The sequence below is a fragment of the Quercus robur genome, chromosome 12, assembly GCF_932294415.1.
Source record: "Quercus robur chromosome 12, dhQueRobu3.1, whole genome shotgun sequence".
In the NCBI taxonomy this organism is placed as follows: domain Eukaryota; kingdom Viridiplantae; phylum Streptophyta; class Magnoliopsida; order Fagales; family Fagaceae; genus Quercus; species Quercus robur.
In genome coordinates this window covers 16,704,504-16,730,469 of record NC_065545.1, presented here as the reverse complement: position 1 = coordinate 16,730,469, position 25,966 = coordinate 16,704,504, and the positions used below count along the sequence as shown (strand labels likewise).

The window sequence follows — 25,966 nt, the reverse complement described above, 5'->3', positions numbered from 1 at the left end:
TCTAATCTTTCCCACAGTGAATGTCCATCTGCAAAATGTTTCCTCCAAGTAAATTGGTCTCCCACATAGCCAAGATCAAGAAATCCGCATTCATCTATAACATCCCGAAAAAGTTGCATCTGAGCCTGACTTCTATTATTTCCTCCCAATTTCTCTGAGCTTCTTGTGATTTCATTGAAATCCCCGGCACAAAGCCAAGGAAGATGATGTCTGGTGTTGAGCGACCTCAGTTTATTCCATGCTTCAACTCTCTTATGTGTTACCGGTTCTCCATAGAAGCCTGTAAATCTCCAAACTTCATCACTACCTTTATTAATTATAGAATCAATGTGGTATTTGGAGAAAGAATCCACACTAACATCAATGGAATTTTTCCAATATAGAGCCAAACCCCCACCACCTCTAGGGTTTCTTTCCACATAGAATCAGAATATTCATTTGAAATATTGCCAGCTGTTTTGACTTTCCCTTAAACCAAAAAGTAAATACTTTTATATATGTGGTAATTTATTATAGTATATAATAATTCAAAATTAGTTGTACATTTAAGTTACTGAAAAACCTTCTATATATGACATTACCATATCATATTCAAATAAGAACGATTGACTAAAAAACGTTTATAAAGGAAAGTATATATTGTAATAAAACCAAATATGCTGGCAATGATAGTATTAAAATCATGTTAATGTTCATAAATTTCCTAATAAAAACCTATTGACAATAACTATTCAAATTATGATTTATATTTGAATTTCAAAATTTAGCAATCAACGTATGTATCATTAAGGAATAATTGATTTCCTCAATTCACATAAATGAGTATTAATATAAGACAGTATTTTTATAAAAATATCCAACGTTAATAAGGTACTGGTATGTTAAGAGAGAGGTTGCTAACAATTGCAGCATAATCAAACATAAGACATTATTGCCAACAATTGTACACAATCATTTATTACACGGAATTGGAAATGGGCTTTTACTCGATGGATGATAGCTAATTACATCAATGATGTAAAATATCTTTGAAATTCCCTTTAGGATTCTCCTCAAACCTTCCAATCCTGAAGTGCTTTAGCTCAACTCCTTTTGCCTCCCCAGTGAGCACAAGGTCAGCGAGTATTCTCCCCACCACTAGACTCATCTTGAAACCATGCCCTGAAAACCCACCTCCGACTACAACATCCTTCCCAAACTCTCCACCCAAGAAATCGATCACAAAATTCTTATCTGGGGTCATCGAATACATGCACAACTGTGTGGCCACAGGCTCTCCTGAATCAACCAAGCCTGATAGCCTTTCTTCCACCCATTGTTTCAAACTCCCCAATGCCATTCCAGGCCCCCATGGTCTCTTATCCGGATCACATGGATATCCCCCATGCACAGCAACCTTAATCAATCCCGGAAACTCCATAGACGGCGTTCCGAATATATGCGGCTCACCATAGGATGAAAAGGTTGGAAAATCACCACCAATTGCATACTTATCCCCATGTCCCTCCTTAATCTTCCAATAACACACCATAGTCTCCAAAGGTTGTATAGGCAAATCAATCCCACTAACCGTTTTAACTAACTTTGTAGTCCAAGCCCCAACTGTCACCACACATTTTTTACCCCAAAACTTTTCACCATTGCTAGTGTAAACCCACACACCTCCTTTCACACCATCTTTTCTTATATCTTTCACTTCCATGCAGTCCCTAAGAACAGTACCGTTTTGAAGCGCCAGAGTTTGAAACATCGACACTGCTTTAGTGGCTTTTATCACACCACCATCACTACTACACACTCCAACCCAATTGTCAGGAATATCGAAGCTACCTGAAAACTTGTCAGAAACTTGTTGACGGTCAAGAATTTCATGTGGTACAGAGTATTTCTGACAAGTGGCTATGACTTCACGGAGACGCTTATCTTCAGACGAACCCATGTCGAACTGTTGAGCCTTGAAGTAAACCTTGTAGCCAATGTGGGACTCGGCTTCTTCCCAGAGTTTGTAGGACTCCATCACCATGGGATAGTAGTATTCCTCTGGGTAAGCAGAACGTATAGTAGTACGAGACTCGGCGTGAGATGAGCCACGCATATGTAAGAAATCGAACTGCTCGAGAAGGAGGACTTTGTGACCTCTTTTCGAAACTTGATACGCGGTTGAGCTGCCCATGACGCCAGCTCCCACCACTATTACATCAAATTCTTCGCCGAAAACTGCCATCTTAATTTTCTCTTCTTGCTTCTCTCTCTCCCTCTCTCTTATAGACACTCATTGAGAGAATTTAGAGACACCTATTATTTAACTGAACATTTTTTGACTAACTTGTTGGCGGCTCAAGAATATTTTTCAAAGTAGTGATACTTTTCTTCAGTGGCGGCTCCGGAAACAAATAAAGCGTAAATATAACTCCAATTTGAACTATGGAAACTAGGGCCGTAAACGGCCGAGTTTTGTCGAGTAGTAAATGTTCAAGCTCGGCTCGACAACAAAAGCAAAATGTTCAAGTTTGGCTTGAACTTGATACAAGTCTACAAATAACGTTTAAGTTTGAGTTTGTTATAAAGAATAAAAGTTTGAGCTCGGTTTGACTTGGTTCATTAGTCAAGCCAAGCTTGAGCTCTATATTAAGTGCAAATCCAAGCTTGATATTATGTTTTTGAGTTTGAGATCCAACACAAGTATATTATCAAACCTATATCAAGTTTATTATCTAGCATATTTGATTTGAATGATTAGTCTCAACTTATAATTAATTAATGTCATAGAAGGATATGAGTTTCTTTGTCAAGCTCATATCAATTTTATTACCAAACTCATAAATAAGCCTAAGGTTAACTTGTTTTGTTACTTTTGTATTGAGTTTTGGTATTCACGAGCTTGTTCACGAACAATATTTTTTACTCGAGCTCAGCTTGTTTATTAAACAAGCCTAAAATTAAAGCTTAAACTTGGCTTGTTTATAAACAAACAAACATGAATGAGCTTTTTATCAAACCAAACCCGAGCTGTTTGTGAACAAACAAATTGTCAAATCAAATCCAATCTTGACTAAAACTTATTGCATCATCAAAGATTCCATGCATCTAATAAATCTTTTTCCATGACACAAGATAAGTAGGGGTTCAAAATCAAATGAGCCTTGACTTGAAAAAAAAAATTATATATAATTTATATATATATTTCATATATTTGTATTTTTTTTATTTATCAATGACTCAATACGTTCAAACTTTCTTTTTATTAAACTTTGATTAATTTAAGTTTCTTAATCAGCCATTACATCCCTTTTTTTTACTTATCTGTACGATTCACGCCTCACGGTGTTTTGGATTCTTTTGTAATATTGTAATTGAAATAATCCTATAGTCACCCCACGTTTTTAAAAACACAACAGAATATTATCCTTCGGTTTGAGTAAGTCCTAAAATAAAAGTCTGCAAGTTTCTTTCTAACCTACTACTATATTATACACTTAATTGTAAATATTTAAGTGTACCTTTAGCAGTCATTCAAATGAAAATATGTCGTAGAATCGTAGAAAAGTTGATTTTGTGTACTGATTTCAAATGTTTATAATGAGAAGTAATGGTGACAGTGCGCTGGCCTTTATTTATTTATTTTATATATAAAAATTGATTTTGTCAATTTTTTTTTTTTTTTTGGGAAACATTGATTTTGTCAATCTTGGTTCGCAGTACTAGTGAGCACTATATAAAGTTTTTATTTATTTATTTTTTCTTCGAATGACCATCAAGGTGGGATAATTAAAGATGGTAGGAATTATATACGACGTTAATGAAGCCAACCGAGTTGAATTCTGAATTTGGGATCATGCACTTTTGTAACAAATATGAAATGGATTTTGGAGCATGCATGCATGCTTCTATCACCTTCAATTATCTTATATATGTTTCAAAGTTTCAACATTTTTTTGTTTTAAAGATAATTATAATATATTGTTAGCTTTGCAACTCGAATCATTTCTTCCTAAACTCCAGAGTGTTTTGTACAGGGGGAAGGTGCAGCCAAAGTTTCAACCTTTTTATACAAAACCAATGACCAAGCAATTACATTATGGACAAAGTTTAGCTACAAAATTAGTTGTAGCCTAAGCCTATAACCTTACTCAATATCCTTTTATTGGAGATGAATTTTGACAAATCCACCATTGGATTACATCTTCTTCTTATATCCTTCATGCTTGCAAAATTTCTAAAAAATAAAAAATCAATAGTTATGTTATTAATAAATTGTTTAAATTGCAAGTTTTTTTAATTTAAAATTATGCATAAAATATAAACTTATAGATCATATGGTAAATAATATCCAATTGACACAAAAATTGATATGTGTATTAAGAGCATAAAGAACATGCAATTTAACGGTTAGATTTTCAAAATATGTAACAATGTTTATTTTATCGAGTAAAATTGTAATCCTAGGCCACAACCAATTTTGTAACTAAACTTTGTCCATTATATTAGTACCATATTATTAAATCTGTACTAACTACCTTATTATTATTATTATTATTATTATTATTATTATTATTATTATTATTATTATTATTATTATTATTAGAGTGTTCATAGCAGTGGAGCTAAAAATATAGTTATTTGGCACCTACAAAAGTCACTTTATCTATTTTACCCCTTCACACCCAACATCAATGGATCTATATTTTTAGCTATTTGATTAAAATAATACAAATAACTCATTAGAATAATAATAAAAACATCCATAGAAAAAAAAAAAAAAAAAAAAAAAAAAAAAAAAAAAAAAACCACCAACCCAAATCCTCAATCTTTTTCCTCAACCTAGACCAAACAAAATCACCAATCACAAACAAAAACAAAAATCACCAATCACAAACAAAATCAAAAGTCACCAACACAGCATAAACACGGCATGGGTCGGCGAGTTGGGTCAGCGGAAGGGGTGGTTCGGCAAGCTAGGTCGGCGAAAACCCAGCACAGATGAAGATGAAGATCGGCGGAAACCTAGCAGCTGGGTCAGTGGAAAGCCAGAAATCAAGCTCCAACAGAGTAGAGGGATGAGGGAGGCACTAGACGGCTAGAGAGAAAAAAAATGAGGAGGAAAAAAGAAGAAAGAAGAGAAGCCGAAGAGAGAGAGAGAGAGAGAGAGAAGAAAAAATATTTGTTTAATGAGAGAAGAGAGAGAAGTTAGTAAATTCTTTTTTTTTTAGCTTCTTGCTACAGTGCACAACCATAAATAGTTGTACACTATAGCAAGAAGCTAAAAAATTTTACCTATGGAACCACTACTGCAACATGCATTTTTGTATTTGGATAAAACTAAAATAGCTATATACCTATATAGCTTCACTATTGGATGTAAGTGCGTTTGACTATGACACTCCTTTTTATCTTTAGTTTTTTTGGGTGGGGAATACGCGTACGCCACTTCAAGCAATATTGTGAGAATCTTCTCAAAAAAAAAAATAAATAAATAAATAAAACAAAACAAAACAAAGGCAACACTGTAAGAAAGAAAATGGAAGTATGGAACTATATGCACCTTTGCCTAAATTAACGATCCTAAATAAGGAAACCTCTAATATTTTTTGTTACATTCTTTTCTACATTGTTATTGGAGTTTTTTTATTCAGACAATTAATCTCTTGCACATTAAGTTTGTAACAAATTTATCCTTAATCCCCTATGATTGTTTTTTCCATTAAAATTAACAAATTTAATTATATCATGGTTAATATGATAATTTTTCAAAATAATTGATTATGTGGGAAAAAAAAAATGTATACATCATGTGATGAAATGTGCTAGTCTTTAATGGAAATTATTAGTAAAATATATTATTTAAAAAAAACTAAAGTGAAAGAAATCAATTGTTCATGAAAGCTCGAATATGTGTGAAAACACAAGAGCATGTTTAGACCCTCAAATTAAAATTACGGCTAAATTGCTTTTACTTTAACTTAAACTAAGTGCGAAATAAGAGTAAATGAGCGCAAACAACCGATAACACTACTCTAAGCCATATTCATCCATTATCAACGATATAAAGTAAAGCTTAAGAGTAGGGAAGAGAGATGTAAATACAAGATAACATCGAGATATGTTATCGAAGAGGAAATTGAAGAACTTGACGAAAAACCTCTCCGTTGTCCTCTAAGTGGTAATCGATCCACTAGAGAATAAAGTTGGAGTACATGAATGACAAAAGATCCTCCAAACCTAGTCTACCCAATGTAATTGAGCCTTCCAACCTCCTACTACCAATTGGCTTCTTGGAACCTTATCTTCTCTAGCTTTCCCGGATCCTGCAATACGCCCGATTGCATCCGCCAATGATTGAATCCTTCAAATACTTCCCAGTAGCACCAAAACCCCACGTGTTATTAGTGTATTTGTTGGGATGTCTTAATCACATAGGACTAAAGCGTTAACATCGAGTAGGAATTGGATCATTACTGACTTATTCTTCTTTGTCTTCTTTATCTATCAGCATTATTGTTGGTGCTTCTAGGAACCTACTCTCTCTATCATCATTATCGTTGGTGCTTCTAGGGACTTACGCTCTGTTTATTTTAACGTAAAATACATTTATTGAAAAAATTATTTGTTTCCCATACGCATTTGGATGTGATAGGTCTCAATAGATAAGTAACATAGGATAAATACCTTGCACACGAAATGACAGATCATGAAAGGTTAATGAATATCATTGAATTTTGTGGAATTTCATGCCATGATACATCAGGATTTTTATGTGATTGCCTTGTATGAATTCGAATTTATTTGTTTGACATGTGAATGAATTTTATCTCATTTGAAACATAATTTCATGAAGTTTCTCATGAAATTATGTTTCTCATGCATAAGATCTGAAATCCTAGCATATAGTCATTAAACTTGTATTACATTAATTAAATAATAATGAGAAAAATATTAAAAGTTTTATAACTCAATTAATACCTTTTACAACTTAACTATTAAATTATCAGATAAAAAAGTGAGGAGTTGAAATAAAAGTAAAATATGATTTTCACGTCTCTTAAATAATAAATGTCCTTCACATGACTAGATTAGAAAGCATACATTTCATTCACATGACATGTAGATTAGAAGACATGCATTTCATTCACATGAAATCTAGAAAAATTCACAGGAAATAATATTGTTTTCTTCAAAGGTCAAAAGTATAACAAGTGAGCAAGTTCGTAGAGGAGATGGCATATGTGAAACAACCTTATATCAAAAAACATTTAAGCAAATCATTGCGTGCAAGATGCAGGGATCATCTTTTTATATAGTATAGACGTGATATCTTCCGCTTATCTCTAATCGATTATCATGAAAATCTAAGTATAAAAACTAATTGGTGTCTTCATTTGTTGATAAAAAGCTATCATTAGCAGTGAACGTCATAGGTTGAAACTCTCTCTCTAAAAAAAAAAAAAAAAAGAATCAATTAAATTAAAATAAAGTTGGATTAAATTACTCATAACTAATTGGTAATATAATTTGCATAACATAAGAGCTATGTATTTGGTCCCTATCCTATATACCATATTTCAATTTGGTCCTTAATATTTCAGTTGTGTCAATTTTGTCCCTAACTTTTCGGTACCGTGTCAATTTAGTCCTTACCATTATTTGGATGAAAATTGATGACGCGTCTAATGGCCAAAAATAAAAATAAAAATTAGCTTTCATTGATATGACAATACACTAAAATTTTATTTTGGCCGTTTGACATGTCATCAATTTTCAACCAAGATATAACAACAGTAACTAAATTGACACGACACAAAAGGTTAGAGAACAAATTGACACAATTGAAGGGTTAGAGACCAAATTGAAATATGATGTATAGGATAGAAACCAAATACATAGTTTATCCTAAATTTTATTATATAAACCTTAGAAACTAATGTGGTTATGATTGTTATTGAAGGACTTTAACTGTCTCATAAATGAATGTTTGAATTTATATATATATTTTATTGCTATTAATTGATGACATATTAGTTTGTAAACTTAATGTCATAAGGGTGTAGTACACTAGGAAAACAAGAAAACAGTAAAACAAGCAAACAATAATTCGAGTTTACCCTTTTTCACATGATATTGAAGTTTCAAACTTATTATCATAGTGGATCAGTAGGTATAAAAAATTACTTTAATAACCTAGTAAAAAAATAATTAAATTCCTAAAACCAAATTGAAAGAGAAAATAACCAATTACATAAATAAATTAAAGAAATTCTAAACATTAAGTTATTAGCTGGCTCTCTCAAAAAAAAAAAAAAGTTATTAGCTGGCTCCATCCATATTATCATAGATAGGGCTGTCTTCGTTTTGTATTTATGTTGTAAGTTTGCGTATTTGGAATCCTATATATCTTGTGTCCATGCTAAGTCCCCTCACAATCACCTCCAAATTTTGCTAGAAATTCAAATCGAGCCCTTAAGCTATGTACTAAAATTTGTTCTACTACTTCAGTTTTCGGCTTGGTGCTCGGTTACAAAGCCTGTTTCTCCATTGATTTCGGTGTATTTTAGCAAGAAAATGAAGTGTTTGATTATGTTAGTCTCATATAAACCTCTCTGAAAGAGCTACGAATAAAACAATCAAGGATGACATCCAAAGCCGTGTTGCTTGTGGCATGGCCACTAGGATCAATAATTTCTCAAGTAAGCACTATGCTATAGATGTAAATGTAATGGCCTTAAGTTATGGACCATTTCAGTTAAATCTTACTATAGTTCATTTTCAGAACTCCCCTCTGAGGATTACTTGCCAAATTCCAGTTGATAGAGAGTGGGGATTTTGGATGCCCAACTCAAAATGTTTGTGACACTTTTTTTTATCATTTGCCTCGGCCTTCTGTTATAATAGTAGGCCCATATCATATGCGAAGCATCAGGTCCATTTTCCAAAAGTCCTTGGGCGTTTTGGGGTATCCGTTGGAGTGAGCAGGCAATTACGAAATTGCCCTTCAAATGCTCATGTCTTCAGAGATCGCACAGACACTTCATTTCACTTTGGGTCTCTCTGCTCTGCGCAAGCTCCTTCGTTCCTCTCATCTCTGTGCTGCTACAAGTAACAACTTTCCGCGCGTAAGTCTCTCTTTTCTTTTGTCATCCGTTGAAAATCTTCTTCCTCTTCTTCTTCTTTCTTCGTCTTCTTCAACGGGCCTTCCTCTGTAATTTTTTTTATTTTTTTTTATTTGTCTAATCTGATCTGAGAAATACATTTTGCAGGTAGAGTTTTGATAAAAAAAAAACCCCAAGCAACACGGATCTGCTACCCAAAACCACCAGGTACCAACATTGATCTGGAATTTTTTTTTTTAATTTTTTTACCAAGCTGAAAAAAAGAATTTTCAGATCTTGCATGCTTTGTTCTTGCTAAAGATATATTTGTTCTCTTGCCGGGTACTGAAAAAGCTTTATGGGTACATGCTTCGTAATTTATTTATTTTTTATTTTATTTTTTGTGGATGCTCTGTCTCAAGTTATGCGATATCTGATTTGGGTATTTTATTAGTATGATTTGGGTATTTTAGAAATATAAAGAATGAGAAGGAAAGAAGAATTTTCAGAAGAAATATAAATATTTTTGATACTGGTTGATATGGTTCGTTGTGTATGTGACATTGTGGAATATTGGCTTTGTTGGTTGCTGCATGGTGAAGTGCTGATGGGGTGTGCGTGCTCTGTTGAATGTGGGGTGCGTCTGCTGCTGATGGGGCATGCGTGTGCAGCGGCATGCGTGTGCAGCTGCACACGCATGCCCCATCAGCACTTCAACATGCAGCATAAGCTATTTTGCTAGTTTGAAATGGGTTTTATATATGTTCTTGTTTCTTGGTATGTATAATCTATTTATTTTGTCTATTATTAGCATAAGCTAAAATTAGTTCTTAAATTTGATGTATATATTTCTTTCTTATCTTATATGGGTCAAACCTGTTTTTAATTATTTTTATTGGATTATTTTGGTGTTGATTGGAAATGGATGGTAGAGATGTTGTTGTTGCTGGTATGCATAATCTTTTTATTTATCTGTGATAAGCATGAACTGAAATTAGTTCTGTGTAAATTTTAGTTTTTGTTTTTATCCTTTTTGGGTCTAACTTGTGATTGGTTTTAAGGAATCTTTCTAATTTTGGTCCTTGAATTTAACATAAACTAGTAAGGTTTTTTACTAAATTTGATATTTCGTATTCATTAATGGCCGTATAGGAAAGGTAATGGAGCCAAAGGCCAAGGAGGTTGTACAGAGTATATCACGAAGTAAAAGTCTATAATGGTGTGGACAAATATTACAAATTGTAATAAAATGATAAGAATTAACCTCTTGGACATTATTATAGCCTTGCACTAGTATTATTTCATAGTACCTTGCAAACTAAAATGAAATAATTATAGTCAGTAACTTAAGACAACTCCCTTTTTTTGTTAGTAATTATAGATGGATGATGATGAAGAAGAGGACCCGCACACAGTGCAGCAGCTGGTCTAGCTGCTGCACCAGTGCAGTGTGCAGCCCAAGCTGCACACAGTGCAGCAGCCAGTGCAGCTTGGGCTGCACACTGCACTGGCAGCTAGTCCAAGCTGCAACATGGATGATTATAATTCTATTTTTTGCATTCTATTTTTTGCATTCCCGGCTTGAATTCTATTTTTTGCATTTCTTATGGTTGGTTAACTTTATAGATGGGTAAAAAGACTACTTCCAACTCTGAGGTAAAAAAGGCTAGAGCAGACTGGGATATTAATCCAACGTGGACAACTACCTTTTGTAACATTTGTGTGGAACAAATTCAAGCCGGGAATAGAACAAAAGGTGCTGGCTTTAGTACCAAAGGTTGGTTCAATTTGGTGACCAAATTTTGTAATGAGACCGGTCTAAACTATGATAAGGACCAATATCATGTAGTACAATTTAAACTTGGGTTATTGGTATGTATTTTATCATATTTTTTTACATTTTTATGTAATACAATTTAATCTTGGATTATTGGTGTATATTTTATCTTTTTACATTTTCATTTTGTGCTTCATGATAATGAAAATTATTTAGATTTAATAATATTGATAAGAAGTCATTAATGGTAATAACAAATAATTATGACACTAAAAAAGAAAAATTACCTAAACATTATTAAAATAATACCAATTATATATATTATTATATATATTATTATTATTTTTTTTAGTAAGTATATGAAATAGTTGATTTAAGTATGAAATAAACTCCTTATATATACATTGTCCTTTTTGGTAATTTATCCCTCAAACTACAACTTTTATAGTGCTAGCCAAACACTCAGCTTTTTCAAAAAACACTTTTTAACAGTTTTTACCAACATTCAGCTTTTTAAAAAAGCACTTTTTCATTATGCACTTTTTGAAAACTCAACTTTTTCAAAAAGTCCAACTTTTGAAAGTCGAAACCAAACTCACCCTTACTATTTGTAGCCCCTTGAAACTTCTGTTGTATCAAAAAGTTGGAGAACAAGTAGACTATATTGTAACTCAAAGTAAAGAGACAGTGGTCTGAATTAGAATCTAATTTGCAGGCATGAGACAGGACGGCTCAACCTAGGATGCAACAGAGGCCATTGCCTAAGGCCCCAAGTGAGAGAAGGCCCCAACAATGGGTGAAAGAAGGCCTACGTATTGCTTAAAAATCCAAAATACTAAACCCAAAAAAACCCAAATATTTATATATGAATTCTTTCAAAAAAATTAGAAGAAAAATTTACACTAGTAATTATCTTGTCTACGTGTTAATTAAACACCAAAATTTAGCCAATGCATGAAAATCTCTCTCTCTAGGCGTGCAATTTGTCTTTGTTTGACTCTCTCCTTCCGATGGTTGAAATTCCTTTCTATGCCTATGAATTTAGACTCTAGTCCTGCACAATGCACACGCTAAAAAGATAGAACAATCTCATAACCCTCTCCAAAATTAAAATTTATTACCTGAAATATTCTCCCTCAATCAACCAAAGTTGTTGTTAGCTCTATCCCCTCATCTCTCCCTGAATCGGTTGGTAGTTAGAGTTGTTTAGGTCCCCTCCCCTTTAATCTCGGCAATCTCTTGAACATGTGAAATAAAAGTCTTTCCTTTTCCGAAATTCTTCTATCTTTCTTGGGCAGCTTGACCATTTTTTTTATAAAAAAAAATTAATTTTCTCTATACTGGTGGGTTTAAGTACTTGGTAACTAGGTCTAGGTAGTTTGATATTTGGTAAAGGAGATGAATGAAAAGGCTTTGCATTTTCTATGGTGTTGTACTGTATGACACATCCTAGACTTATCTTGTCTTTTTTTCTTCTTTTTTATTTTTTTAATAGTGTACACTTATTATTTCCTTTCGTTTAGATTTTTTAATTGTATTTCACCAGAAACTTCTTTGTGCTTTAGTTTACCTTTTCTTAATTGTTTTTCGTTTTTCGTTTTACATTTTCTTAGAGGTGCACCTTTTTTTTTTTTCTTTTTTTTGGTAAAATAGAAGTGCTCATTTTATTTGTTTGATTAGAACTAATTTTTTTTTTTTTTTGCAGGTTGAGATGATCTATTGATAATCTAACGCTTCAATAGTGTCTTTTTATAAATCAGGTTTTACTGTTCTACTCTTTAAATATTATTTTATCATTTTCTATCTTTTAATAAAAAATCATTTTTTATTTTATAAATTTAAAAAAAATATATATTTACTTGTATCTGAAAAATTTATAAAAATAAAACTTAATTAAATGTCAAAAGGATCTCTAGATAAATTTGTTATTAGATAAACAATGCATGAAAATCTTACAAATGACTAAAAAAATATAATAGGTAAGGCCTTATATAAAATTGTCGCCTTAAACCCAAAAATACACTGAGCCGGCCCTGACATGAGATTATCCAAGAAAGAAGCTAATAAGTAAATGAAATATAACAATGAATATACTGATCAAAAAAAATTACAACAATGAATATGAAAATAAAAAGAATAACCTTATGGTAAAATTGTCACCTTCCATCTCCGGAACTCTGAGATACAAATTTTTCCTTAATTGCAACAAAAATGAATATTCAAGTCTTCTTGTTAGGCTCAAAGACATATTTGATGATTGAATCTTTGATTGATAGCAATTCGGGGAACTCGTTTTTGAGCTTCGAAGCATCCAACTCATTGTTACTCCTTGGAGCTACTATCACCTTGGCTTGTTCCTCCAAATTGAAATTCACCCAAGTGAATTTTGGGTCAATGTAATCTCTGTACATCTCTAAAATCTCATTGTGACTTATAACTCCTGGATTGGTGAAGTTCCAAATTCCACTGCAATTCCTCTTTGCCATCTCAATGGAGATGGGTAGGAGCTCATCTAGTACCGTCATGCTATTGGGTATGGTCACCACTTTGTTGTAACGACTGATCTTCGTGATGAAGTTTCTTGGGTTGCTGAGATCTGATGATATTGGCATTCGAACCCTGAGAGTGCAGACATTCTCATATTCTATTATAAGCTCCTCCACCTGTTTATTTGCCAATTCATTTGTGATTAATATTGTTAAAGATTTTGGATGCAATTTCAAAAGGCTCAACTCAGCTCCCCTATATCGATTTTATCAATTACATATTGAGTACAACAAGCCTTGACACATCAAAAATTTCTCATTAACAGAACATCCTTGGGGGGCACTAAATTTTTAAGCCTGGAACTAATTATGGTCCATTTTGCGTGCGTGTGCATGTGTGTGCTAGGAAATTCAATACATGAGGTAAAAAAAATAACATATAAAATGTGATGTATGTAATAGTTACCATGGCCTTAGTCTTGGAATAGAAGGAACCGGTGAAATTAGGCTTATCTTCCTCCTTGAATCCTATACATGATCCTTGGGGGTGCTCCTTGTCATACTCAAATATGCAGCCAGTGGCAAAATTAATCATCAACAGACCTTGGTCCTTGCAAACATCAGCTAAAGTTAATGTACCCACCACATTAGTTCTAATTGTTTCAACCTTGTGTGATTCACACCAATCAACATTTGGCCTCCCAGTAACTCCCGCTGCATTAAACACATGGCTTGGCCTTACTCTCCTTATATCCTCCAAGAGTGACTTCCTATCTTCCAGTCTTCCCTTCCCATATTCATAGACTATGCCCTGGTCTTCACAGAGCTTCCCTAATAATCCACCTAGCCAACCTGTCCTTCCATATATCAAGAATTTCAATCCTGAACTGCCATTACTCAGACTGAATTCTCTTGTAATTCTCGTGTGCCCATACTGAAAGAACCAAGCATCATCACTGGATTGAGTTATCATGGAAACACCAGGGTGTGGGTGAAGAGCAGAAGATACATCACCCCACCAATTAGGATTCTTAGTATACCACTCCATTGTCATCTTTAGCCCATCCTCCCAAGAGGTCCTTTCATCCCAGCCAAGCTTCTTTAGCTTTTGATCATCCAAGAAGTACCTCTGGTCATTAAATGGTCTGTCTTGAACAAAACTTATGGCTTCTTTAGGATCCAATCCAAACAGCTTGCAAATGTCCTCAGCCACATCCAAGACTCCCCTTTCCTTTTGAGTGCCAATATTGTATACATGTCCAATAACCCCTTTATGAAGTATGACATCAAATGCTTCAGCAACATCCTCACAATATAAATAGCTTCTCACATTTGAGCCATTACCATGGATCGGCAACTTCTCTCCCTTCATGGCAAGGAGAATGAATTTCGGTATAAGCTTTTCTGGATATTGATTAGGGCCATACACATTATTGCCTCGAGTTGTTATTGTTGGGAGGCCATAGGATCTATTATAAGCCATGACAAGCATTTCTGCGCCTGCTTTTGTGGCAGAGTATGGATTGGTGGGAAGAAGCTGAGAGGCCTCAGGATTGCCAATGTCAGTCTCTAAATCAGTCTCCCCATAAACTTCATCAGTACTAACATGGATGAACCTTTTGACGCGCCCAGTAACTTTGCAAGCCTCAAGAAGTACATGTGTGCCATATATATTGTTGGTGGTGAATTCAAAGGAGTTCCCAAAGGAATTATCCACATGGGTTTGGGCAGCAAAGTGCATTATAGTGTCAATGTCCTCTGCTACCAAGAGGTAATTGACAAGGTCAGCACAACCAATATCACCCTTGACGAATTTGAAGTTTGAGGAGTTGAGACAAGATTGGAGATTCTTGAAGCTGGAACAGTAGTCTAGCTTATCAAGGGCCACAATCTTGTAGTTTGGATAGTTCTTGATTAGTCTGCTGGTTACATGGGAGGCTATGAAGCCGGCTGCACCAGTTAATAGGATGTTTTTTGGTGCATATGAAGGACCAGGTTCAGCTGACATCTTCTCTATTTGATTTTAGTGTGCTATGACTGAACCAGAAAAATAGTAATCAAGCACTAATATCAGTAATCAATTCCTGTTCAAAGAACAAAAATTCAAACATATAATAGCTATTTTTATGGCATGTCAATTTGTGATTGAAATTAAATGAAATGGAGCAAACACTACTAATGGTAGCAAACCTGTTGCACATATAAAAATTGAAAGACCAATTTAATATACAAAAAAATATAGTAGTTTGTGTTTCCAACAAAGATATTCATGGTTCAAAATCTCCTAATTCCAACAATTGAATTATCAACAAAATTAAAAGATATAGTAACATATGTTCAAAAAGCTAAGCAATTGTTCCAAACCTTAATTTTTCCTCAATAAAAAGATAATAGAACAAGCAGATTTAGAGAGAGATCACTCACAAATGATGTGCTGCTAGAAAGAATTCATGGAAGAAAAAACAAGGTTAATGAGAGTATAGTTTAGAATTTGAAATAAGAGGTGAAAATAGAAGATTGAATGATGCGTAATTGTCGTGATAGTTAGAGATTTATTAGTCTTTGACTCTCTCACTTGGCCAATTCATACGTTACGTGGTGCATATTCCAACTAATTTGGTTATAAATAGCTTAGTAGCCACCTATGATGAATAGTAACTAGTTTTTTCATTCAAAAAGAAAAAAGAAAAAAGAAAAAAGAAAAAAAAAAGAAAAAGAAAAAAAAGAAGAGAGAGAGGCTGTTTCATGCTTCCTTATTAGTATTTACTATTTATATTTATTCATCTCAAATTGGGTCAAACTTAATCATGTCCCTTCCTTTCAAAAAATTTAAAAAATAAAAAATAAAATAAAGGTCCCTTGTTCAAATCTGTAACATACAGTCATGTCTTGAAAAAAGAAAACGTTTATCTTAAAATTTGGATCTCAGAAAACATTTATCTTGAAAACAGAAAACAGTTTTTCTTGAAATATTGCAACATAAGAAATTTACATTCCATGGCGATTGTGCACTTTTGGTCTCTTGTTCATTCAACTGGAAAACATTTTTATCTTCTTGTTGATCATTTTTAAGATCCTCAGCTGATGAAAAAAAAAAAAAAAAAAAAAAAAAAGAATGCTCTCTCAACTTTCAGTATGTGGAGAAAGAGATGCGGCAAAGAGAGAGAAGTTACCATGAGGAGAGTGTCTTGTGGTGTGGTGTGAAGGTTTTGAAAATGACAAAATTTAGTTACAAAATTGGTTATACCTTAAGACTACAAACTTTCTCAATAAAATAAATATTACTACATATTTTGAAAATCTAACCGTTGAATTGCATGTTTTTTATGCTCGTGATATACATGTCAAATTTTGTATCAATCGGATATTATTTACTATATGATCTATAAGTTTATATTTTATGCATAGTTTCAAATTATAAAAACTTGCAATTTTAACAATTTATTCATAACATAACTATTGACTTTAATTTTCTAGAAATTTTGTAAGCATGAAGAATATAAGAAGAATATGTAATCTAATTGTAAATCTGTCAAAATTCACTTCCAATAAAAATATATTGAGTAAAGTTGTAACTTTAGGTTACAACTAATTTTATAACTAATTTTTTTTTTTTTTTTAGTATTTAGCATTTTTCTTTAATCATAGAAAATGTTTTCCATTGATTTGCATTTTTCTCCATATCAAACGCCAAAAAAAATGCAAAAATCATTTTTCACCAAAACAAATAAAGCATCAATGTTAGATGAACATTCTTCTTAATTAAAATGTTTTCAACCAAAAAAATTAGAGCATTTTTGTTAGAGAACACTCTATTTCGGCTTGGAATAAAATTTGAGATGAGTTGTAATTTTTAAGGGAGTCTTGGCAATTTTTCCTTCCCCAAATAGACCTAATCATGTACACTTCATTTTTTAATTCGGTTATTTATAAAAGGCTTATTTTATTTATATTTTGAAAATAATTCTAATATGGGTATATGAAATGATTCGGTCAAAATTGGTGTAGTTTTAGTTATATCAATTTTATAATAAATCATGTGATTTGTTTAAATAATATATATGAATAATCTTATAAGTCACTATATAGTTTGTTGAATAATAGACATGAATATTCTTATAAGTCACTAAAAAGGGAGAATCGATATACTTGAATTCTAGCCTATTTATATACCTACTTGGCTTGGGTCTAGTATTCTTGTAGATTAATTAAAATTGTCGAGATCATGACACATGGTCAAAACTAAACACATGTCCATGCTCTTTATATATGTACATTCAAAGTAAAGCTCATTGCAAGGCTTCATTGAGTTCAAATTTTCCATGACAGGATCTTCCCCAACAACAACAAAAACTCATTTCTAACCAGGATTTAATAATTAAGGTCACCAAAGCATGTCATTATTCGTTACTTTCACAATGAATGGTTGTTTACTTGGTTACCACATTTTGTAGAAGTAGAAAAAAAACACAACTTAATTCTAACCAAGATTTAATAATTAATTAAGGTCACCAAAGTATATCATTATTCATTACAATCACAATGAAAGGTGGTTATTACTTGGTTACCACATTATTCAGAAGTAGCTAGCGTTGAATGAACGATGCCATTGCCATTCCCAACAGGACTCACATGACTTAGTTGGTCAATTAGCTCATTCAAGCACTTGTAAGAAGACCCTCCAACCTGCACTGCTCTTTTTGCCATTTTTCCCATCTTAATTGCTTTGTCTCTTACTCTCTTCCCATTCTCTCCTCCCATCAACTCTTTCACCGCTTCACCGATCACTTCACGCCTCACAGTATTCCCATCCCGTGTCACAGTAGGAAGCTGAAGCCCCACCTTCATCTCCTCCACCAAGAACTTGGCATTCAGGTGCTGCTCATTTTGCATGGGCCATGCCAATATTGGAACCTCCATTGACAAGCTTTCCAACACAGAGTTCCACCCACAGTGGCTTAGGAACCCACCAATGGCCTTGTGGGCCAGAACCCATTTTTGATCCACCCATTCTTTAACAAATAATCCTCTCCCTTTTTTGATATCTCTTGGAGGGTTCCAATTATTTGAATTCACAACACATATGTAATCTTTCCCAGATAGCACCAACCCATAGGCCAATTCATTAAGCTGGTTGTCAGACAAATAAGCCTGTGATCCAAATGACACATAAATCACTGACTTTTCATGCTCATGCTGATTCAACCAGTTGGTCCATTCCCTATAAGGGTTTGGCCCAATCGATGCTTTCTCCATTTGATTATATAGAAAGAATGGACCAACACACCATGCCCTAGTGTTATTCCCGTACAAAGATTCCAATGAGGCAACGTGGTCTATTTCTAGCTCGCTAAAGCTATTAACAATCACACCCCAACTTTCCAAATCAGATTTTTCAGCTTCTACATAGAACTGTGACAAGAAAGTGTCCATTTGCCTCAATGAATTTGGCAAATCCGACTTTGTGAGCTCAAAGCAAAGTTGCACTCCTTTTACATCTACACTGTCTGTATCCGACTTCATCCATCTGTGATTTTGGTGAATGGATAAAGATTTCTTCACAGCCATTGCAAAGACCCCCATCCCATGAAAAGCCAACCTGGGGATACCAAAATTGCAACACGAAGCATTAGTCCACCCTAAGAATGAATCAGAAATAACACATGCAGGTGGGTCTTGAAGTTTGGACATGTCTCTAAGAATTTCTTCAAAAGGTTCTTGAAGTTGTTTTGTGGCATTATAAAATAGAAAGAGCTGGTCAAGTGAATGAAGTTGGGACGTGTTTTCACAGCCTTTGGGGAGTTCTTGGACTTGAGGGAACGGTATTTCCTTAAGATGGATGTTTGAGTAGCGTGAAATGTATGAGCTAATAGAGGAAGAGTTTGAAGGGGTAGTTATGATTGTTACCTTCAAGCCCTGGTAGCTAAGTGCCTTTGAAAGGTCAAGTAGAGGCATGGTGTGGCCTTGAGACATGAAGGGGAAGATGACAATGTGAGGTTTGGAAGCCATTTCTAAACTAGAATTGAAAGGGGCCTTCTTTTGAAAGGTGATTGTTACTTTAGCGTAACATTTACCCTTCTTTTATTTGTCTCATGAATCAATTAGTTGGGTCATATAGACACTCACCCTAGGCAATAAATGGACATGTGTAATCTCTGTCCTAGGTGCGCTCACACGTGTGTAATCACTTGTATCAACTATCAACTGTGTTAAAATGAAATAAGAGCCCAATTTTATTCTACCAATCCTAAAAGTCACTCACGTTAGCTTATGCATATCTATTGTGCAAAATGCAATTTTGCTACCATACTAGTGCAAATATATATAGACAAGCATTGTATTTTTGCATTTCATTTTTTTAATTATTTTCTTGCATTTCTTGAGGAAGAAAGAAAATATAATGGAGGGTGGCTGTGGTTTGTAAAGAAAAATAATTAATTTAAAAAATTAAGAAAAATGAATATTTTAATAAAATATAATTTAGAATAAATAATCAAATTATGTTAAAGTAATAGACCAAAAAAAATTGCCCCTGTTAACGTGATTGTTGTATCATTTATAAACAGTTTTGCCCAGTGCGCGCCTACTACGTACATTTAAACCAACAGCCTGCCCTCTTTATGCTTAAACCAACAACTTTAAATGACTTTTTTGAATGTACCGGTGATTGTTATTTGTTACCTCAGAAACATTTGATTTCGTGTATTTAAACATAAAATTTTCAGTTATTTTTTAAAGGAAAATGCTAACAGTACCCTTAGGATACTGGTTAACAATCCAATTAAAGAAAGTTTTTATGAGAAAAGAAAAAGAAAACAATTAATGTTTTGACAGCTTTTTTCATTTCCCATAAAAGTGACGTCAAAACTTTCCTAAAAAGGGATTGTTAACCAATGCCCTAAGGGCACTCGTTAGCATGACCCTTTTTGAAAATATATTTGAGTGAAAAAGTATGTGAAAATACGTACAATGATGTTTAAAAACTTAAAACATGTGTTTAAGTTTATGTACCAAACGAGTCCTTTTTTTTCATGGACTTTGTTAACATGTGCCGGCCAACACTTATTAATGAACTAGCTGTGGTTCATTTATGATTTATCACAAATCCCACCTGCATAAGAAATTAGCAAAATTTTATTTTTTATCTATGTTTTATTACAAAAGTATTTGACTTTCTTCATTTAAACTGATATACATTTAATACATATTTAGTTTTTTCCACATTCTTAAAAACACGTGAATAATTTATTTTAAATTTTATCACACATTAACGGGTGGTGGACAGCACCCGTTAAAAGCACCTTTTTTCTTTTATACGTCTCTGGAATTTGCAGTGACGGGAACAACCCTATTTTTAGTAGTTTCCTTTTCTAGGTAATTAATCTATTTTTAGTAGTTGGAAGTTACAACTACTACAATCAAGTTCAACTCGTACAATGCAGTGAATGTACACATGGACCCTAGCCGAGTAAATTCCTTTTAATAGGCAGTCCTATTCCAACATCTATAAACATGTAAACATTATGCTACTGATGAAAGAAAATATTTGGTATCACATGATACCACGTTAGGCATATAAAAATCTAATAAATAAAAGAAACATATATATGTAAAATGCAGTGAATGTACACATGGACCCTAGGCGAGTAAATTCCTTTTAATAGGCAGTCCTATTCCAACATCTATAAACATGTAAACATTATGCTACTGATGAAAGAAAATATTTGGTATCAAATGATACCGCGTTAGGCATATAAAAATCTAATAAATGAGAGAAACATATATATGTAAAAGAACAAGATTTAGGTACAGTATTTAGGTGTTATTCCTTAGAATCCCCTTTTAAGATTTTGTCATGTGAATTTTTTCTCATGGGATGAAAATATATTTTTTAGTTAAGTAGATACATGGCTGAATGTTAAGAGGGGGAATCTAACGAACAATACCTAAGATACTGTACTTAAATTTTGTCCTATGTAAAAAATAATTATTCACTAACACCTCTCCTTTAAGGGAGTTTAAATCTTCTATCTCACTCACCCACACTCCTCCTTTCTTTTTCTAGGTAATTGAAATAATAGAAGGCATAAATTTAGTATTTAATAAAATAGATGAACATTTGACATGTTTTTATTTGTGGAGTATATAGTAGAGTAGGAAGAGTAGGATAGAAGATTTAGACTCCCTTTAAGAGTAGTGGTGAAATGATGATCTGGTTATTTTGCACACATGTCTTTTAATTATTAGATTTCGATACAACTAATATTGTATCATTTAATATTAAATACTTTTTCCATAAAGAGGCGTGCCAAGTGAGTTTGAGAATTGTTGATAAAAGTTTGGAAAATGTTAAAACCACACACTTTTACTGATATGGTGGCTAGTTATTAGTAATTAAAAATATGATATTAATGATGGGCTCCAAATAAAAACCAATAAGAATTTATTATATCAACAGTTTGTAAAATTTTTACAAAATAGTTTGTGCATATACCATTGCTCAAAAAGTTTTGCCTCTTGTTTTAGCTTTTAATTATTAGTGTTACTGCCTCTTAACTTAAAAAATAATAATAATACGGCATTTGTCCCAAAATGTTGGTCCTGTTTAAAAAATGAGAAATGATACGACAACTACATTTTCACAATAAATCATAAATGGTAAGTTGTTACTAGTTTTAATTTGAACTCAATACTTAGTTACTTTTTCATTCACCAATAACAACTTGCCACTTAGAATTTGTTGTGAAAATGTTTTAGACATAGCATTTCTCTTAGAGAATCCAACTTTTTTTGGGGAGCATCATTTAAATAATTGGCTGTCAATAAAAATGTATTAATTTACAAAATTAACCTCATTAATTTAAACTATAGAAAAAGAATGAAATTGACTTTTTAAATTAAGCAAATGGTGAGATAATAATTTTATTTATTAACTTAAAAAAGAGGACTTCATTTTGGTATATCGATCCCAAAATGGAATAGGCGACAAATAAATTAGGAAGGAAGAAATATAACTTTTACCATGACTTTTAGTTTTTTTTTTTTTTTTTATAACACATTTAACATAAAAGTTACCAAATACTCGATTTTTGATAGATACTATGCAAACAAGCTACTGAAAATAAGTATTTTCCATATGGACATGTCTTTTTTTGGTTAAATGCCCTAGAATTGTTATGTTAGACCGCACAAATTAAGTCACATTGACTTTCTTATTGGCCTCTATGTTAAACCAAAAAGGTTCAAGTTGTAAGGTTAGAAGCATATTATAACTATCTAAAAAAAATGTTAAACCAACAACTTTAAATGATTTTTTTTTTCATATATTTAAATATTTAATTAAATAGTATTTATTTGATTTAGTGTTGATTTGGGATTTTTTTTTCTTTTGTTTTTGTCTTATTTTTTTAAAAAAAAAAATAGTAAAACTAATTTTATTGATAATTAAGCTAACTTTTAACCTTTTGTCACACATTTAAACATAAAAGTTACCAAAAATTACATTTTTTTTTACCTTATATTGAGCAAATAAGCTACCAAAATCAAGTAGATAGCAAACAGACACATAGTATTATAATGGCGAAACTATATTGTTGGTCTCTCAAGTTTACCCTGTGTGTGCAATCAATCCCTTCAGATTGCAATTAGTCCCTTAAGTTTTCAGAATGAGCAATATAAATCATTTTATTAACTTACGTTAGTAGTATTGCTTACGTGACTAACGGAATAATGACCTGTCATTTTTCTTAAATGATATAGCATTTCTTTTTCTTTTTTTAATTACAAAAATGAATTTACACGTTAAAAAAAATATATGTAACCACGGCAAATGCGATTGGGTAAAAGAAGCAATGGAAGGTGAGAAACCAACAACACTGAATTTTTTTTCTAAATAACAATAAATATTAAAAAATTTAGTTAATTCTCAAGTTTCAAAACAATGTTGAAAACTAGAATCTCGAGTGTCTAAAACTCGAGTTCCAAGATAAAAATCGAGTTTTTAAGTCTCGATTTGTATGTGGATTATGCTAAAGTGGGAAAAAACCAAGCTGAAAATCGAGTTTTAAAGACTCGATTTCCACAAATTGAATAAAAACGCCGCTATAGGTCTATAAATCGTCACTATAGGGCTTAAAAACGCCACTATAGGACTCCCTAAACCTACACTTACAAAAAAAAAAATTTGCAGAAAAACGCCGCTATAGGGCTTTAAAACATCACTGTAAGACTTAAAAACGCCACTATAGGTGAAATTTTTTTTGCATGAAACTCGAGTTTTAAAGACTCAAGATCTACAATAGGATCTCGAGTTTCTAAAACTCGAGATGCTATTTTCCTTTATTGTTTCAAACGTTGTCTAACTAACTATATACAATCCTTTTGCACTACTATTTTGCACATTACCTCCAACAACACTAATGTGCACAGTGTTACCCATAAACCACACCAACTTATGCTACAAGGCCTGCTCTGTTTTTGGTGAAGGGTTCGATTTAACGAGTGATTTTAGGTTGAAATTTGCCAAAGGGACTCAAAGGTTGGTAGTGGGGGATGAGTTTAATAACAGAGACATTCTCATTCCTGTTGGCCCCACCATTCCTACTTTCCTCTCGATATTCGTTGTGATAAAAGGGATCGACTTCGCTTCAAGTCCGATGTTCTTGAATTCAACCAGGTTTCCCTTTTTTCCCTTTTTCTTTTCTTAATTTATTTACTTTACCATGGCAATGTGATGAAACTTTTTCTTTTTTTTTACCTAGTCGACAAATATCTAAGTAAAAGCAATGCTCCAGTTATGAAATTAGAGGACATTTCTGGATGGGATTCTATGTTCAATTAATTAATTTTGATTATTCATTTGATGTTTTATTTTTGGAGGGTAATTGTATATTTTTTGTAGGAGCCTTTTACGATCCCACTTGTCTCTGCAAATTCTGCAACTTCAATGCCTTCAACTTCGTCTCCTCTACTTCCAAACGCCTCTTCCGTGTCCTTGTAAGTCACCTCCCAAACCAATTTCCTATTTGTTTCCATTGAAATTGCTTGAATTGGAATTGTTCAGATTTTTATGTTTAACGTGTAAATTCATTTTTGTAATTTTTAACAAAAAGAAATGTCATGTCATTTAAAAAAAAAAAAGACAAGTCATTATTCCGTTAGCCACATAAGCAATACTATTTACGGAAGTTAATAGAAGGACTTATATTACTCATTTTGAAAACTTGAGGGACCAATTGTACACACATGATAAATTTGAAGGACTAATAGTGTAGTTTCACCTATTATAATATCTTTTATGAAATCTTTTAAAGTTAAACGCAAAGAGATTATGTAGTATAAATTATTACCAAACGAATTCACATGTGTATTATAAAATTAAAAATTTAAACCCCTGTGGTATGTGTTCTATTTTTTATTTTTTATTTTTTTAAAAAGTATCTAAAACAATGTAATTGACTCTTCTGTTAGACTGTTGTTATTATTGTTGGATGAATAATGATCACGTAAAAATATAATAGTATAAGTTTGGAGGAGCTTGTTTTTATCAATTGATTTAACTTTTTTTTGTTTATTGTGTAAAAACTAGAAACGATAGTTTTTCCTTGAAAATTATGATATTTATAAGCATTTTACATTCCATTAAGATGAAAATAATTAAGCTGTGTACAATTTCTAAACTATAATTGAAAGGTGATTTTCTCTCTTTTTTATTTTTATTTTTTGCTTAATGAGATAATTATATTGATACAAAGAGGGATTGGAAATAGGAAGGGCCCATTATTACAACAAAAGGGAACTTAGAGGCAAGGCCATGGGTAGCATCATTAATGGCTTTTTTAAAAAAACAACAGAAAAGCAGCAAGCAAAAAAGAGCAAGACAGATTGTTTATGTCTTCAATGATGGAGGAAATGACCCAATGTGGAGTGATTAAATATCAATGTAATCTTTACTGAAGGGGACTTTCAAAATGTGATTGAAGGTCTTCAGCAACCTACACACTGTAGGCCAGATTTTCTTATAACCCCCTTTATGCCAAGCGTTTTAGCTTATAACTACTCTAAATTTTCTAATTTTTAGGATTTTTATTTTGTTTTGTTTTATTTTTAGTACGGTTAGAATATGTACACCAAGAGTGCAGGTATTAGAGTTTTTGTTTTGTCAACAGAAACTTTAAATTTTGGTCCACAACTTAATGTACTTGTGAAAAATTCTTCGATACTCCCGAAGCATGGAGAAATGATATTTCCTCCTCTCACATTCATGGTGAACCCTACTATAAATTTAATGAGTGAACCTCATTATGAATATAAGAAGAGAAAGCATCATTCTCTATTTTTTTTTTTTTTTGGTTGAAAGGCTATTCATATAAAAACCGACAAAACAACTACACAGAAACGGCTACCATACTAGCAGCAACTAGTCTAGCATAATACAAGCCATTAATGTCCTTGGCAACTAAAGTTTCCAGTTCAGTAGTAAAAGGAAACTCAAAAACAACAAAATCTTCCTTCATAACACTGCCCCATTTTGCCAACCAATCCGCACACTTGTTGGCTTCTCTAAACACGTGGGACACCCTTACTTGAGGAAGCTTGGCCAGCAAATACCTGCAGTCAGA

General features: G+C 32.7%; 3 protein-coding genes across 3 annotated transcripts; all 3 read right to left on the bottom strand.

Moving 5' to 3' along the window:
- Positions 1-784: 784 nt before the first annotated feature.
- LOC126710030 (probable sarcosine oxidase) lies at positions 785-2,508 on the bottom strand. The gene has a single exon (XM_050410413.1). It carries the CDS (start codon positions 2,222-2,224, stop codon positions 1,010-1,012), a length of 1,215 nt encoding a protein of 404 aa, XP_050266370.1. The 5' UTR covers positions 2,225-2,508; the 3' UTR covers positions 785-1,009.
- A 10,487-nt stretch (positions 2,509-12,995) lies between these two features.
- On the bottom strand, positions 12,996-15,377 carry LOC126709251 (trifunctional UDP-glucose 4,6-dehydratase/UDP-4-keto-6-deoxy-D-glucose 3,5-epimerase/UDP-4-keto-L-rhamnose-reductase RHM1-like). Its single transcript, XM_050409398.1, has 2 exons — positions 13,813-15,377; positions 12,996-13,523 (listed from the first exon to the last, which is right to left on the bottom strand). Exons 1-2 carry the CDS (start codon positions 15,352-15,354, stop codon positions 13,080-13,082), a joined length of 1,986 nt encoding a protein of 661 aa, XP_050265355.1. The 5' UTR covers positions 15,355-15,377; the 3' UTR covers positions 12,996-13,079.
- Positions 15,378-17,918: 2,541 nt separating this feature from the next.
- On the bottom strand, positions 17,919-19,355 carry LOC126708204 (scopoletin glucosyltransferase-like). The gene has a single exon (XM_050408008.1). The coding sequence runs from the start codon at positions 19,353-19,355 to the stop codon at positions 17,919-17,921; it is 1,437 nt and encodes a 478-aa protein (XP_050263965.1).
- Positions 19,356-25,966: the final 6,611 nt, after the last annotated feature.

Excerpts from the sequence above, each read along its gene's own strand:
- LOC126708204 (XM_050408008.1), bottom strand. The coding sequence starts at position 19,355 with ATGGCTTCCAAACCTCACATTGTCATCTTCCCCTTCATGTCTCAAGGC.
- LOC126709251 (XM_050409398.1), bottom strand. The coding sequence starts at position 15,354 with ATGTCAGCTGAACCTGGTCCTTCATATGCACCAAAAAACATCCTATTA. Across the intron at positions 13,524-13,812 it reads ATTCCAAGACTAAGGCCATG|GTGGAGGAGCTTATAATAGA; the intron begins GTAACTATTACA and ends GCAAATAAACAG.
- LOC126710030 (XM_050410413.1), bottom strand. The coding sequence starts at position 2,224 with ATGGCAGTTTTCGGCGAAGAATTTGATGTAATAGTGGTGGGAGCTGGC.